Below are 17,938 nucleotides of genomic sequence, written 5' to 3' on the forward strand. Positions count from 1 at the left end.
AATAGATAGCCTACTCACATTCATGCATTTGCATATGCGCATGAAATGTGGGAGAAAGGTGCACGATGATTAGATCTGGGATTTAATCCCGTTTGCGGAAGTAAGCAAAGTATGCCAATGCAATTAGGCCAGGGTGGCGTGTGCCTAAAGTCACTGCCTGGAACTTGTCTTGAGAACACTTGTAGTGATCTGCTTTCTCCTGAGCTGCACGATTTTACCATTCAGGCATATTGAGGTAATTTAGGGACACACAATTAAAAAAAATCCAACATGTAAGGCCTCAGAGTAAAGCTGGATAATATTGTCTTTGTTTCGGCAATGCTCTGAACTCATTGTTCAAGGGAAACCTCGAAGATGCTCGACACCTTAACCATGTTATATAAAAACAGTTTCTCTAGTTACAACCGACTGGGAAAAATAAGAATTCTATTTTTTAGAAAAACAAAATACGAGTTTAAGAAGAAAAAAAATAGTTTATTTTTATTCTCAAAAGATGTTACACAACATAGAGAGGGTTTCTTACACTTGAAAGCCCATCACTGAACATACATCATATTAACAGTGTCAACTGATGCTCCAACTTCAGGAATACTCCAAACGGTGATGTCTTCCGAACAATGCCCATGAAAAGAGTTCATTTATACAAGATTAAAATACAGAAACTTACAAATATATAGATATTTATATTTATATATATGTATCTACCTATGCTTAGGCCTACATGAACCTACAGAACCATTGTACATGTATACCCCTGCCGTTCTAATGGGTGGATAGAAATACAATACAGATGCAAAACTTGAGGGGCTTTGGGTAGTGCAGGACATTGCTTGGCCACCTGGGGACCATGCTCATGTTCAGGAACATCTCTACTGCAAACAACTTGGAGTTATATTTTTGGACAGAAGAACATGTTTGTTTTTTTTAAGTATATTTTTTGGGCTTTTTATGCCTTTACTCAGATATGACAGTGGAGACTGACAGGAAGTGATAGGGAGAGAGAGTCGGGGTGGGATCCAGAAAGGACCACAAAATCGAACCCGGGTCGCCGGCGTACGGTGCAGGTGCCCCAGCCAGTCGCGCCACTGCTGGGGCCAGAAGAACATGTTTTAAGAAAAACTAAGAACAATTCAAAATAAAGTTTCTTGAAAAAAAAAAAAAAATGCTTCAGAGGCCCTTGTGGCTTTAGATAGGTGATTTCTTCTCTGGTCTTGGTAGCGTAGATGTATGTCCAGTTAAAGAGCAGTCAAACTAAAGCTAAAGGAAATGAAATAATAAACTATGACAGACATTGATGAACGTGCTTGTAGTGTTCAAGCAAATCATTCTGTGGTAGAGCAGCTGTACACCAAATGTTCCTTGTAAAGGACATCATCTAACAAAAAGCACAGGGATAATTTCAAACAAACAGAAGGTTCATCAGCAGAGGCAGTGCTGGTCATTCCCATGTACAAAGGACAGATGTCTTTTGGTTTAAATATTCAAGAGTTGTGTTATCCTTAATAACAGTATATGGGTGAAGAGCTGCGTTGAATTCATAGTATCTGTATGATCGTCTTTAGAAGGCTAAAGGAGAGAGAATAAGAGATTGTGCTGGTTGTTGGAGGGATGTGTGTGTGTGCACGTTTTAGCCTGAAAGGCAATCCCTAGCCAGGCAGTGTGGTTGGATCCTGGGTGTTTTCATCTCTAATAAGATCACCACAAACTGGTCAGGCATGCAACATTAAAAAGGCACATCAAGTCATTTCATGTCAAGTAACACAATAAGGCTGGCCCTTCCTTCTTTAAGAGGTAACTATATACCTAATCAAAATACCAAAATCTGTATAATCCATGTATTCAGTTGTGAACATCAATCTTTCACCCCTACCCAGCGCTCATACCAGTAAGCTCTGTTAACAGTAACCCAATGTGCACACTAGCTGCACAGTAAAGCGCTCCCCTGGCCTACCCTTCTCCTCTCATCGTCCTGTGTGGACATCCAACCTCTCCTCACGTTCTTAACGGAACACCTACTGTAATGGGGACATTCTAAAACTGTCCTTGTGATCTTTCTGACTGATGAGAGATACTGCACGGACCTCTAGTCTGTATAGTTTATGTTTCTAGTCTGTATAGTTTATGTTTACCGGTATGTTGCTATTGTCCTGGTTGCTGTTACCTGTCCATGCTGGTGTGAGAGCACTGAGCAGGGGTTAAAAGTGAAGGATTTTTAAGTGTGCCACGTGCCTGGAAATTCCTTCAGAGTAGATTCAGACTTCAGGCCACTCTCTAGTTCCTACATTCACCAAGCTGGGTCAATGGACATTCCCAATGCCCAGTATTTTTCATATCAGATTTGTCACATCATACCACAAAAGTGCATGTCCCTTGAGTCAAGTGATTTTCCATTACAGAGTAAAAAGACATCTTCTCAGATGTGAGAATACAAGAACACCATAAAAATCTTTAGTTTGAAAAGTCAGCGAGAGAGACAAGGAGGGGAAAAATAAATCTTGTTAGCTTTGTTTTTTTGTGTATTTTTTTCTTTTTTTTTGCCCAATAGATTTAAGGTCCTACTGTAGGCAGAGGAGAAAAAGGACTAGCAAACTGCCCTATATTTGGGAAAGACAGTTCGCTTATGAAGGAGTGCACATGGTACTTCCCATCTTCAGCTACTGATGCCCGTCTTGCTCTGGGGTTTACAAGCAGGTCGACCCCATAGATCAGTGCTCTTCCAGCCAGGAGGGGGAGTCTCCTCCGGGCATTTTCAACTTGATGTGGAACTGTTTAAGGGTCTGTTCTAGTTGCTGTTGATTGCCTGCATAGTATGCCGCTATAGCATTGTGGAAGAGAAGGAGCTGATTGTGCAGTACTTTAACCTGAGGGAGAAAAAGTTACTAGTTAAGCAGTAGCCTGATTTCATGCCACACGGCCCTGCTAATCCTTTTAATTCAAATACACATTCCCCTGTGTCCATAAACCAGCCCTCCAAATACACCACATTAATCCATTTTGTACAGATTTACCCATAAAACGTACCAGTTTCCAAATCCTTGTCTACCGTTTTACTCCTTGCACCTCAGTTTTTAAAGAGTAGCATACTAACATACAGTACTTCAACTCGGGCTTGAGCACCCTAGCTGGCTTTTACAGTGTGGCCATACTCATACCTTATTCTCCTCCAGGAACTTCAGTTTGACTGACACATCATTGCGCATCCGCTCGTATTTCTCCCGGTGGAGCTGGAACTGCTGTTGGGACTGTTCAATCTTGGGCAGCGTGGTGCCATCGCGGGGACCCAGGTTCATCTCCTCCAGATCGGTGCGGTAAGCATCATACTCAACTCTGCAGCACAACAGAACACCCTCAAACTTCAGCAAAGCTCCCATTACATACAGAGAAAGACATAACACAATAGCACATACTTCTGGTTAAAAGAAAAAAAAACCAGTTGCATTGAGGCCTTACTATACACCCAACATCCTATACTGTAAGGCTGACAGTACTGGGAGAAAATGGCGATGCTATACAAGATGGGGCACAGAAACTCCTACTGTACCTGGCTGCTTCATATTGTTTGATGTTCAACATGGTATCCTCAATGGTTTTGTCCACTAGTGTCTTCACAGAAGAGATGAAGAAGTTGATTGCTCCTAAGAGAGTCTCGCCATTTTTGGACAGGAGTTTTTGGGTGTCAGCATTGTAGCTGAACTCCTCCTGAAAGAACAAATTCATATTCATTATTTACTCACCTTTGAAACCCAAACAGTAGCAGTAGTTTTGGCATATTTATAGTAGTCTACAATACAGGAATATGTGGAACAAATCTCTATTTAAACAAGACAAGGAGGAGCTGTACACACAAGAATGTATATCTGGTTTTCAACAGTACAGCCTGGTTGTGGGTTATTAATGAGCATTAAAGTAATGGTTCTGTTTGATGTTGGTCCACTGCTTGTATTTTTGTAGATGAGGTTTATCCATTTTTATTTACATTTTTATGTGTTGGCTTTCTTGGCCAAGGACCATTTGACTCAATATGACCACCCTGGTTAAATAAAGGAAAAATACAAAAATAAAAAAAAACATTTCAATGCCACAGACACACTGGAGATTGGAGAGGACACTACAGGCCAATACTGCTCTTGTGATAGTTCAGCCCAGTCCCTCTACCTAGTCTTGTTTGTTTTTGTCTGTGTGTTTGGCTATCTGTTAGCCTGACGTCATCATACTCAATTCTAGTCAGATTTTGAGTCTGATATTGCTCCATTGGGACGTGATTATGGGGCATGTTTCAACTGATACAGTGGGGAAAATGCCTCTGTACCCAATTGGATAGACCTAACCAATCAGAGCAATGAAATAATTCTGGTTGTTTTTTTTTAAAGTTACTGCGCTTTCAATATCTTGAACAACACCTGATACCAAAATCTAAGACTACGAAATACGTAGCAGGGTAAGCTACTCGGAAAAACGGATATTTCCCCTCCTTTGTTTTTAAAAATAATTCCGTTCACACCAATGCTAAAAACAGCTGGAGAAGGGCGTCCCAAACACCTCGAGCAAACAGGTGGCCATTCAGAGATTTCAAACAAACAAGCGAATAGGTCACAATGCAAAAACAATATATTCCCTTGATGAAAGTGAAACCGAGTTTGGTGTGGATGAACTCGACTGGCCTGCACAAAGTCCTGACCTCAACCCTATAGAACACCTTTGGGATGAATTAGAGCGGAGACTGAGAGCCAGGCCTTCTTGTCCAACATCAGTGTGTGACCTCACTAATGCGCTTCTGAAAGAATGGTCAAAAAATCCTATAAACACACTCTTAAACCTTGTGGAAAGTCTTCCTAGAAAAGTTGAAGCTGCGAAGGGTGGACCGACGTCATATTAAACCCTATGGATTAAGAATGGGATGTCACTTAAGTTAATATGCAAGTCAAGGCAGGTGACCCAATACTTTTGGCAATATAGTGTATATTTATGTCTGCATCTGTGCATGGTATGCTTGGTATCCCTGACATCTGTACAATCATCTGTTACTACTGTTCATCATTCTTACTCATGGCCTGGGAGGTAGAAGCAGAATTCTCTGCTGAAGGCCAAGATTTGTACTGTGACTTATGTCAGTTTAAAAACTGAAGTAAACTGCAGTAAGAGGAAATTGATCCCTTTACTGTTGAATTTGAATACATTTTAATAATAACAGGCAGCAAGAAATTGTACATACATTGTCCTTTTTTAGTGCTTTAGTGTATTTGTGGCTATGTATATGTATATTTCACTATGACCAAGAGACCATCACTCCTGAAAGATATGTAAAGCTGCCAGTGGCATCAAATATGTTGGTTTGGACTCTCAGATGCCATTAATATTTGAAACTGACAATACAACAAGTGCAATAATTTGTCATGCAATTCTTATATTAAGGAAAAGGAAGGAATATTCCGAGTCTGCTGCTATCAGGGATTTCTTTGCTGATGTCCCTCTTTGTAACATGAAATTATTTACAAACACTGCCACCTACTGTGAAAAGTTAGGAACATACAAAAACACTGTCTTTGCCATAAGAAATTGAGACTCACATGAAGTTCAGGTGATTTCAAACTGAGGTCAGCGAAGGCGTCTCCCAGCTGTCTTTGTGTCTGCATCATTTGAGCAAGCTGGTTGACCAGTGTCTGAGCTAGCTTGATTACTTGCTCGTATTTGCGCTTGTTGTCGCGGAGAACGTCAATCTGTGACTCCAGCTCCAGATCCACCGTCCGGGAGCCACGGCCCAGCTTCTCGGACAGGATCTGTTTGGTGCACTGAGGGACGCAGGAGAAATGGACATATGCGAGTCATGTGATCATTCTACTGCAGTCTGTGCTGTTAGTGTGAGTAGTAGTGAGGGTTAGAACATCAAAAAAACATTGCACCTGAGCCAATTTATGATTCTACACTCTTAAAACGAATGTGTTGAAAACAACACAACTTGCATTGTTTTTTTTAACACATCTCTGTGTCCAGATAGGGACAACACATTCATTTTTAGAGTCTCTCTCTGTCACTCTCTCTCTTGCTCACTTCCTCAGTGTGTGTGATCCAATATTTTAAAACATCAGACAGTACGCAAAAGTAAAGCCCACTGAATTCTTAATTAGAGTGTGTACTTGATGGAGGTCCAATTTATTGACAAGGACATAAGTCCAGACAAACCTAAACTATTGACAGACTCAGCTAACCTCACTTATGAGCAACCTCTACAAGCATTAACGACATACAGTATAGCTGGTTGATTAATGAAAATCTGCTATTGAACTGAAGACTGACATTTGGAGCTTTGTATGAATTTCACAAGAGGACATTAGGTCAAGACTGTGACTCACCCACCAACAGGAGACCTTAACTCACCTTGTAGGTGTTGATGCTCCACTTTCTCACCAGGTCTAGCTTCTCCATGGCTGGGTTCTTCAGGTCATCTGCAAGGACCACCGGCCCACTCGTTGGCTGTCCTATGGCTGCACCTGGTAGATATTTGAAACACCAGTAAACAAGGTGACCGTCGTATTTAGAGTGATACGAGCAGTGCAAAAGATGTAACAGGAAAGGAATACTGTGTCAGCGTGGATTTCAGGACAAGATTTCAGCTGGGCTAGAAAACGAGTTCGCAGCATTCCAGAGACGGCAAAGGACAGAACGTCTGCAAGGGGGAGACCAGAGGGAGCAGGGCTGCAAGAAGAACATGGCCACCCACGCGAAACTCACAAGGCCTCACCGTCAGTGCTAACCTGAGTGCGGTGTTAGCATGAACCTTCACATTGCAGAGTGCAGTTTGCTGATCTCGTGTGCCATAGAGGTGCGTTACAAAGCCTGTTATCAGCATTGCAACTTAGCGTATACCAGAGGCCGCTTACCCCGAGGGCTACGTACAGTGAAGCTCCAAATGAAAAGGAAAGTCAAGGGAAAGAAGCAGGGGACAGGTGCCATTTTCAAAGGAAGACTGGGTAGAGAACTGATCGAGACATGAGTCAAGATTAAGCACTGGTGCAGAGGTCTGGTAGCATAACAGCCTAACGTATATCCACATCATAATGCCCATGTTTGCCTGCTATCTGGAACAGAACGCATCTGTTATGGCCTGTGTATACATGTTAATGCTACATAGACTTTTGACTTAAAGTAAGTGAAACTAGGTGAAAATTATTACATTTCACAAACTGGAGATGGGGCATGAATCTTCATACATCCTGTCGGTCATACTGCTTTGCCTGAATAGTTGCTTGATAACTTACTACAAGTTACCAGGCCAGGAGAGATAGTAACAGATGGCGTTCCATGATAGAGGGGGACATTTATGACGGAGATGCTTAAGCATGGTTCCACAGTTTGTTTGTGAGCCTTGGCCTGGGTGTTCGGTTCCTGATAGCCAGTACCTTTCTCCAGCTCCACCTGACTGTCACTGGCCCCACGGGCCAGGCGCCCAGCCGCTACAGCGCTTGGGGCCACTGTGGGGGTCGTAGGCTGGCTGGCTGACCCTGGGAATATTCAGTGTTGATTAAGGAGATATTCGGTGATCAGCTTAATTAGATTGGTGAGTGCACACAGCAAAAAGGTTGAGTATTGTGTTGGAGACAGACTGAAGTGTGTACAGGCACAGGTGTGTGTGGTCATGGAAAGCCTGTGACAGGGACTCAACAGTGTCATCGAAACTCTTAATTAGACTGACATCTATCTGGTATACATTTGAAGATTATCTCGGGAGCAAGATCCTTTTAGTATCCTGAGAAAAGAAAACCAGCATGTAAATATTACATATTGTGGGTTGATGTGGATGTCCTGGCCCTTTCCCTCTAAATCAAGAGGCTGAACATGAAAAAGGAATAGGAATCAAATGAAGATCACAGGCGATTTAATGAGCACAGCCTGGTGCCTCTCTTTTCAAATTTAAATGTTGGGCTCTCATTTAATTCACTCTCATGGCAACCAAGACCACGTTCAGCAGTGCAAGGACGTCGAGATGAGCTGGCAACTCTTGAGCAGAGCAGACAGGAGAACAAAGACAAAATGTGAGCCTCGTCAGTGAGGGCTTACAGACATCACACAATGGCCTTGGTTTTCAACAATACATCAGCACAATCTGATTTATCACTAAACAATGGCGTGCTCTAGGTTCATCACAAAGGAGAGTGTTATAGACAAAGCAGTGGATGATGGCACTGTGTGTGTGTGTGTGTATGGGGACAGCCGGATGAGAGGAGCTGTACCTTTATAAGGCCCCACTTCAACCACTCCCTCTGCGGGTGAGCCATAAGTGTCCAAGGTGTCATGGGTGTGTGCCACCATGCTTGAGAAACTGGTCATTCCATGGGCTGGGTCCTAGAGGGGCAAAATGGACAGCCGGCTCAATGCAAGCGATCATTACACATTTGATTTGAATGCAGCAGGTTGAAATTGAAATGAATGGTTTGGTTTGAGGAACAGTAAAAATAAAACTTGTACCTCATAGACATAGACAATGTGGTGGGATGTACAGAAATTAATATCCTACCTCAGAATGCATGTTATGTAGTATGATCAGTACTACACATCACATGTTACCAGCATCAAATATTTAAGTCTTTTGTATTTCTCCATGACCCAGAGGAGTCGTATGTTTCTAAACCTTGACAGGGAAATGGCTAGAGTTTCTGTGACTGTCTGGTGAAACATGATTTAAATAAAAACTGGAGTGCTCCTCAAATGATACTACTCACCATCTGTCCATAGCTGGATTAATATCATGCTTTCCTATTCTACATTCAGGCTCATAATCCTGTAATTTAGCCACTGTCTGCTCACATATCAAATTCAGTCATCATAAATGTGATGTATTGGTGGAATATAAACCTCAATCGTTATATTTCTGAATTATTTGTCAGGACAACTTTCTGTGTGGCAATTTTTGAAACAACAACAACAAAGATATTTTTTACCATATTGCACATTTTGACATATTGCTCTCAGCTGAGTGACTATGACAATGTGTAAGCTTGAACTGGGATGCAAAGCAAATGCACAACAGAGCTCAAGCTTAGGCCAGAGGGAAATGTGATAAACACAGTATTCAGACAGGCTAATTTAGTTTGCTCATTTCCCTAAATGAAGATGATGGAATATGTGGGCGGGTTTTTGTTGTTAGAAAAGGTAGTGATTTTCATTGCCCTTGAAAATGTTCCAACCTAGTTGAATAGATTAGAGTAGATTTTCCTGGGAGAGTGTGCCAAAGCCTCCAGTGCCATACTGAAGCTGGAAGCGTGCGTGTGTGTGTGTAACTTCACTAGAGATACATAAAAATGCATTCCTAGGAGCCATGATGAGCTAGGAGCTGCAAAATACAACTTTAAAACCCAATGAACTATATTTTAATGCTTAAACATTTTACAAATCATGAATCATATGGCAAAATACATGCAAAACTGCAGGTGAGTGAGATTTGAGTTGAGAGTATTGAAGGTCTCAACACTATTTCAGTTTCAGTGTTGTATTATCAGGTTGTTCATGCAAATTCATGGGACATACCCTCTGAAACACATCATCATGGCTCCTATCGGCTTCTCCGTTGCTGGTCACTGATATCTCAGCTGCTGAGCTTCTGTGCGGCTCCTCTGCCATGGTCTCCTGCAGAGAGGGAAACCGACCAACCAGTGGAGCGTTAGAGACGGTCAGAGAGGTGCCCAGTCATCCCACTCAGAGGACTCTGAATAACCAGCTGGATGCTCATATCTCAGGATATCAGGTTATTCCAAACACACTGGACAAGAAAGTCAAAGATGACCCACACATCAAAGAGCTCCCATTCACTGTGTTCATTAGTGGTACACACTGGGCAAACACACTTGTACACATTTCTATCCAGTCAAGATGAGAAGCACAATTGTACCCTATCCAAAAAACTTATGCAGGCTGCCATGTTGTGGTCAGTCCTTTTGAATGGTCTATTTGTCTAATTTGTGTTAATCTGTTACACACAATTTGTTCCTGGGCAGAAACCACTTTGCTACCCAGCACCATGACAGCCAATCAGGGATGGGAATTCCCTACAAGTTGTGGCTGGACTTCACAGAGGACACTTGACCAGGCTACATCAGACAGTCAGTCATGTACGCAATAGCTACTTGGCCTACTCTAAATGACAGAGCAGATAGAGCAACATTACTGCCAAGACTATAGCAGAGAAATCCCCCTTAAAAAAAGCTTGTGGAAACCATGCAAAGTGACACTGGATATCTTTTCAGTGACATTACATCCAAATCTGCCACATACAGTAGGCACTTCATAATGAAAGAGCTACTTTGTTTTATTTTCTGACAAACACAAATCTTAGAATGTTCTCCCTGGGTATATTCTCCTAACAAAACTCTAAGGTAGCTTTTCTTAAACATGGCTGTTTAGACAGAATACGATCATCCCCAAAATAACCATATCTACTTCAAAAATATATTTCATCTACTGAGATCATCTCAGTTACTGTGTGATTAACTTGACCTGTAAACACACATTTGAAATAAAATAACCTCAGCTATTAGAATAACCATGGAGATGTCTCATCTTAAGTCCTGGTCTCCATAGTAATGATTTCTTCAAGACAATCCGGTTTGCCAAAACAGCCCTCTTAGGGATTACATCACACTATCCATACTCAAAAAAGCCAACACCAGGAAATGCTCTCTGGTAACATATCCAAGCCTATTAAGCAAAACAACTCATTACAAATATCACCCAATCTAAAAGAAGAATTTTCCTTATCTTTATGAATGAGACTGTTACAATCAGCTTTCAGAGAAGACTGTAAGAATGCTGCACTGAAGGGTGTGCAAGTGGGGTACACGAAAACCTGAGCCGACACACTAGCTCACAGAGGAGTCTTAGGTGAGAGTCCCAACACACTAGCTCACAGGAGTCTTACTAGGTGAGAGTCCCAACACACTAGCTCACAGGAGTCTTACTAGGTGAGAGTCCCAACACACTAGCTCACAGGAAAGTCTTACTAGTGAGTCCCAACACACTAGCTCACAGGAAAGTCTTGCTAGGTGAGAGTCCCAACACACTAGCTCACAGGAAAGTCTTACTAGGTGAGTCCCAACACACTAGCTCACAGGAGTCTTACTAGGTGAGAGTCCCAACACACTAGCTCACAGGAGAGTCTTACTAGTGAGTCCCAACACACTAGCTCACAGGAGAGTCTTACTAGTGAGTCCCAACACACTAGCTCACAGGAAAGTCTTGCTAGGTGAGAGTCCCAACACACTAGCTCACAGGAGTCTTACTAGGTGAGAGTCCCAACACACTAGCTCACAGGAGTCTTACTAGTGAATCCCAACACACTAGCTCACAGGAGTCTTACTAGGTGAGAGTCCCAACACACTAGCTCACAGGAGTCTTACTAGTGAATCCCAACACACTAGCTCACAGGAGAGTCTTACTAGGTGAGAGTCCCAACACACTAGCTCATAGGAGAGTCTTACTAGGTGAGAGCCTGCCCTGACATGTGCAACAGGCACTGTAAGTGTGCACCGAGCTCACGGACATCATCTGACGGCAGGGCTGAAGGCTGCAATGTCACCCGCAAAATAATACTCATGCTTTTCCCCATGAGCCACAAGCACTGCCTACAGAGGCTAAAAATAACACCACACAAAGCACACGCCAAATAACCAAACGCCTAATTCATGAAAGGCCTTCGTGGAAAACTTAAGTACTGCATACAGAGTTTACAAAGGCACTGTTTAGTTTGTGCACAATTACAGCTGAATATGTGATGTCACACTATGTAAAACTTTGCATGGTTTGGCAATATACAAACACGAAAATGACAAAAACCAAGTGTGTAATGGCTCAATGTTGACAGCATTATAGAGGGCTGCTTCTCTAGACTCCTGTGCCTCTGAGCACTGTGGTCACCAAACTGACCATGCAATCTCATCTCCCATCTCCCATCACAGCAGTAACTACGGATAGACTATGTGCTTCTATGGGAGTGGATTACTGGACTGTGTTAAAGTAACACTAGGAATTCTCCCGTTCATCAATTTTCAACGTACTGGATCCATTTAGGGCTTAGGGGGTACCCATTAGCCGTAAACCAACAAAAAGGGTCACGCTCCTACCCACAACAGTTTTACATAATGCAATAACAGGCATACTGGGCCTGTATCTGCAATGTTACAGACTCCATTTTCCTAATTGTAAGACAGTGTACTGTGTACTTTTTAAGTAAAAGGACTTATGTTGTGTTGTTTTAATTCATACTGAGAAGAGCTGAAACTCCAGGTGGCCACCAGAGGGTATGAGGGTCAAGCTGACTAAAGCACCATAATGGTGGCCCACACCCTGGAGAGAAACCGACCTTTTACTAATAGGAGTCAAGGGACTTAGCAAGCAGGTGTAGCTGTGCCTCTAATACCCAGCAGAGCAGATCTCTCTTCACAGGTACATGGCACTCCAATGAGAGCTCCTCTGTTCTACTGGGGTCCCCATTTGATATCCTATTGCACCAAATGTATTGAATATGTCAACAAGAATGGGCAATGTAAGATTGTTATCTGAATGGTTATCATACTGTGTGATTGGAGTAACTTCAGAAAGCACAGCAAGAGCAACATTTAGTGCATTTAACATGACATTTAGTGCACAGAAAACGCCTTCATACATGTTTCTTACACAAATTACTTCACATACAACAAAGCCCTGTTGACAGGGGTTCATACGTGTGCAGATGACTAATAGGAGTCATTTTCACACACTGGACTTGCTGAGCTATGTCTGCAGAGGCAGCCTGGGGTGAAAACAGCACCAGATATCCGATAACACACAACATAAATGTTTTAAAGCCACCGGACGCCCGCAGACAGACAGGTGCCTCGGCCGTCAAATAACACAATGGACAGACCGAGGGGCTCAGGACAGCACATCTGTCGCTCAGAGGCCATTCACCTCCCCGTGTACACCATGATGCTCATCCGTGTGTCAATCCTCATCACAGTCATATTTAAGCCCAACAACCCACACTTACGTGACCTGAAGAATAACTTCTTCTAGATCGAATAACGATCTATAGCAAGGCTTAATGATTCAGAGTCAGGGTGTGTTCAATGGGTGGAGCGGTGTGTTGCCCCGGGGATTAGGCCACTACCCTGGTTACACACACTCACAAAGCAGCCGTGTGGAAGAGCACCATGTGACCGGCCACTCACAGCACATGATCTGAAACATTACTTTCTCTGTCCACTCTTACCAGACCAACACAACAGGACAATGAGCAGAATGCCAGAGCCGCTGCATAACTGCACCCCCTCCAAACCAGCATGTCCAGTGTCTCCTGTTTGCTTCTCATTCTCTTCTCAGTTCTTTACGGAAACGGTTTGCTAAATAATGGACACGAGACACCAGAGGAACAGTGGAACTGATGTTTGTGCTGTTCTATGGCTAGTTTTAAGTAACAGTTGATTGTCTAGAAAGCCTGTGTACATAAAAGAGCATTCAACACAGTCTAGAACTCAAAGTACATGGCAAACCTAACCAAATCAGTTCTTCTAATTCAAATGAAGAACTAACCATCATGAATTTGCTAAGAGGAACTCAATGTAACATAGGAAGAAAGGGTTGAAATAGTACTGCTGTAATGTTAAACTCTCATGTCAACAGATGTTGACTGGCCCGGTGTCAAACATGTTCACAGTGGGAGATATACACAGTATCAACTGAAAGAGAAGGGTGATGTTATGAGTGCATGAAGACTGACAAAGCAGGCCACTACACAGTTACCTCTGCCCAAGGCCTGTGGTGACGCAAGAGATTTTACATGAGATAACAACAGTTAGAAGCTAGGAGGATAGCAGACAAAAACACAGATTCACCGATTGAAAACACAACAAGAATTGTAACTCAACACAAATGAACTCATTTCCAATTTCCAAGAGAGGCAAAAGAGAGAAAAAGAAGTCCAAAGCAGTGTAAGAAAAGCATGAGCCCCACATTCACAAAATAAGGCACTGGGAAGACTGGAAGAGGACAGAGACACTTGCTTCTAATAAGAGGCACCAAGACAGTTTGGATCTGCACCACTATCACACCAGTAGACACTATCACCCCACGGACAGACACTGTACGATAGCCCGCTGATTAAAATGGGAGGGATTTTCATAGACCTTGATTTATGTTGCTTACTGCTGAGAACACATCGCTTGAACTTCAAAACAGAGCTGTTTTTGGAAGAGAGACAGAGAGGGTTTTCGGAAGCTTCCTTTACCCGACAAGCAGCAAAGCAACATGAAGCAGCTAGAGCACAGGAGAAGGATTGCAGCGAGGTTGGCGAAGGACGATTGTCACCTTTAACTTTGCATCCATCGAAGGGTCATTAGCAGAGGGAGCAGTGGCCTTTAGGGATGAGTCCAGGTGAGCCTCTCCCTTGTGGCTCACAGAAGTGTCACCCTCTGCATCCTCATCACTGTCACTCAGAGCCACATCATACACAACATCATCATATGTGTCAGCCCCGCGGCTGTCTGTGCCCTGCAGGGCTTCGTCATGCGTGGCCTGAGTGTCTTCAGGGTCTCGCTGAACCTCCTCAGAGTGGCCCTGATCCCCCAACTCATGCTCCACCTGGGACCCTGCGCCCGCAGCCTGGCTGGGCTCTGTCTCAACACTAACGTCTGACATCCCTGGAAGTAAACATGGATGATGGTGTGAATTAGCTTTAGCTTACAGGGTTAGGGCCCCCGGCTGGCACGTGGAAGTGGCATAATACCCAGGAGGAATGGGTAGATGGATGGGTGGCACATAGAAATGGCATAGTACCCAGGGAGGATGGGTAGATGGGTGAGTGGCATGTGGAAATGGCATAGTACCCAGGGAGGATGGGTAGATGGATGGGTGGCATGTGGAAATGGCATAGTACCCAGGGAGGATGGGTAGATGGATGGGTGGCATGTGGAAATGGCATAGTACCCAGGGAGGATGGGTAGATGGATGGGTGGCACGTAGAAATGGCATAGTACCCAGGGAGGATGGGTAGATGGGTGAGTGGCATGTGGAAATGGCATAGTATCCAGGGAGGATGGTACAGCAGATTGAAAATAAAAATGGCTGTTTCAATGGCCATCTGTGGCTATTGATATAAATGCTACTGAAATTCTTGCTATTTGATCAAACTAATTTGCTTGTTTGACCATGTTTTAGTGAAGTACTGGTGGGGTGATTGCATTATTAAATCACATTTGTATGGCTACAGGCATGTAGCCTACTGTAGTCTAGTGCATTTTAGGGAATGTGCCCATTCATCTGGTACTCAAATTTTGTGGTCCCTTTAGATTAGTGGCTATACGGTAAAGCCTCTTGTAAATAGGTCTGTGAAATACATTTTGCTAGAACAATTTAAATGTTTAAAGGATGAGACTATACTTTAATATCCATTGACTGAGAGGCTTTCCAGCAACTCTGGTATAGAGTCTACTGCTGTAACATTGGAATAATTACCCTATGTAAAAAAACAAAAAACACACAAAAATAAACTCGGTGAAAAGTAACAGTTTCCATTCAAAAGCATGAATAGACACATAAGATTACAGAAACAGCTTCATACAGTCATTATGCCTGCACTTGGTGATTTAAAAGGCATCATTATTTTCCATAACCAACAACCTGTTTCTTGTTTCACTGACAATTATTTTGCATTAAACACACATTGCCATCCTCTCTGAACATGAAAAGGCTAACTTTATCATTGTTTCTGCACTGGACAAAAAGGCTAAGTAATGTAGACTCATTTAGACATACCGGTAAGTACAGACTTGTTTCCCATTCACTCACTTCTCTCTGACAGACATACAATAGTCTGATGACCATTTGTTGCCTAAATCATTTCTGAAGCATTGCTGTTTAAAAGTTATTATAATGGTAGGCTACAACTCACTCTCAAAGGGCGCATAATAAATTGGACAGACAAGTTAATCGTGGAGAAAAACAGGGGGAAATTTTGCCCCAAGAAAACCTTGATGTACTGGAGGGTAAAGCTGGGGGTTATGGGTGGCGGTTAGATGATCTAGCCTACCTTTACCCAGCCAGGCAGGAAGAACAATGTAGGTCATGCAGGGGCAATAAATGTCCAATAAGCAGCCTTTTCTGGCTACTACTACTATAAGGAAATAGGCTAGTCCTACTTGATGTGCAAAGATGCCTGAAATGGGCAACAGAACTTGTTTGTTAACAAGGCATTATTCGGCCAAACCAGATGGCCCTTATGTTGGATAAATGATCCTGTCCAATCAAACTCTTGTGAAGGGTTCCTCTAGGCTATGTTTTGTCAAGAAGTGAAAAACATGATAAGGATGGTTGAAAGATAGACACTGGACCTTGATGATATCAGAAGCCATTTCTCGCATGAAAGCGTTCAAAGTTTCTATGCCATGGCAGGGCATGCAAGAGCATACGTGCATTACACTGTACGTATTTCGCTAACCTTGCCTCCGTGTCGTGTTCAACTGGCACGGAAGCACATACTCTCCAACAATGATCTGTCACGCGGTACCTTTAAGACTAAAGCAGGAAATATTGGACTAAAATTCAGGGACACGTAAACAATACACCCTAGGCTAGGCTACTACCCTAACTGTAGAAAATAAACCAATGCCACATTAAATATAATAGCGGAAAAGAGATCAGGAATTCAAAACGATACATTGCCGTTTTCGACCCCAATACTAATGCTGCTGACAGTTGTGCCACTGTCACTGGAATCGCTATGAAAACCTACATGTATAGCGGAGTTTGACCCAGACCAGACAAACTCAAACTATCGGAGTAATACGTTGCAATTATGTTGCAGGTGGATACATTCGACATCAGATCAGTCACAAAGTGTCCAGAGTGGCAATTGTCTAGCTATAAGTTACACAACAATGCTGCCAAAAACTTCGACCAAAGGAAGGATATCGAGATCCAGTTCAAGTGGCGCACTTTGATGGTCTCTCGTTTAAACCGACGATAAACGAGACATGCATTTTGAAGGCTAACCTTAAAAGCTAGCTAAGTTTCATACTCTCGTCAAGCTACTGCTGCCCATGTTGTCACCCTAACCATACAGCCCAGCAACAGCCGCACCACCTTGGTTGGTGCTATCGCTAAACCCATCGCACTATTCAAACCAACATTATTCATGACTTGTGCATTAAAGCGTTCGTATATTTCACCTGTGGCTGGTGTCCAGGACACGGAATCGCAGCCGCTCCAATGTGCAATTATATTTCGTAGATTAGTTTGTCCAATTTATTCAACAGCAAAGCGTTGGTCGGCGCCCATTGGAAGTCGCTGAAACAGACCCGGAAGAGGACGGCTCCCAAGACGAGACAGGGAAGATGGCAAATGCAACTGGACAGTGCCAAGAGCGCATGCCCTATAAGATGGATAATGGACGCCCGATAACATTTGTCATAGTTCATGTGTGCTCTCCCTGTATCACAGATGATGGATATAGCCGTACTCTGAAAAGTAAACGGAGAACTCCTCCCCAGTGGAATTTTGGAAGCCTGTCATGGGCATGAGAGAAGTGCAGGAAGTTGATGATGCGAAAAGAATTTAATTCATTTGATGGAAGATGTTTTCTCTCGTGCCTTGTATTAGCCTACATCTTTGACATTTCTTTGTCTGGTCTGTCTCCTTCACTCAGGCCCACAAGTCTCGAATGTTGAAGTAGGCCCACGACACTTAAAGAAGGCTCAACAGTGGTGTCTGGAATCCCACACCCACCACTCATTATGGGTGAATAATTGTAAACACCAGTGTCATTCAATGAAATCAGATGTCTGTTAGATGTGAGTAATAAGCCCACGGAGGTTGTACATTCAGTGCTTTTAGAATAGCTAAAAGGGCATTGTTGGACTTGACGCAAAGCAAAGTCCCTAAAATCTCACATATTAGTTATGGAGCACTTAAGACATCT

The 17,938-nt window shown here is 43.0% G+C and overlaps 1 protein-coding gene across 4 annotated transcripts; it reads right to left on the minus strand.

Moving 5' to 3' along the window:
* Nucleotides 1–453: 453 nt before the first annotated feature.
* Nucleotides 454–17,529, minus strand: arfip1 (ADP-ribosylation factor interacting protein 1 (arfaptin 1)). 4 transcript variants are annotated; one of them, XM_048246756.1, is made up of 10 exons: nucleotides 17,190–17,529; nucleotides 14,332–14,663; nucleotides 9,523–9,621; nucleotides 8,229–8,340; nucleotides 7,398–7,499; nucleotides 6,376–6,488; nucleotides 5,568–5,789; nucleotides 3,542–3,699; nucleotides 3,153–3,327; nucleotides 454–2,861 (listed from the first exon to the last, which is right to left on the minus strand). In XM_048246756.1, exons 2-10 carry the CDS (start codon nucleotides 14,659–14,661, stop codon nucleotides 2,706–2,708), a joined length of 1,467 nt encoding a protein of 488 aa, XP_048102713.1. In that variant the 5' UTR covers nucleotides 14,662–14,663; nucleotides 17,190–17,529; the 3' UTR covers nucleotides 454–2,705. The 4 variants fall into 4 exon arrangements, with proteins under 4 accessions (XP_048102713.1, XP_048102705.1, XP_048102730.1 ...); XM_048246748.1 differs by lacking the exon at nucleotides 17,190–17,529 and adding an exon at nucleotides 15,778–17,165; XM_048246773.1 differs by lacking the exon at nucleotides 14,332–14,663.
* Between the last annotated feature and the right edge of the window lie 409 nt (nucleotides 17,530–17,938).

The sequence above is a fragment of the Alosa alosa genome, chromosome 1, assembly GCF_017589495.1.
Source record: "Alosa alosa isolate M-15738 ecotype Scorff River chromosome 1, AALO_Geno_1.1, whole genome shotgun sequence".
NCBI classification, from domain to species: Eukaryota; Metazoa; Chordata; class Actinopteri; order Clupeiformes; family Clupeidae; genus Alosa; species Alosa alosa.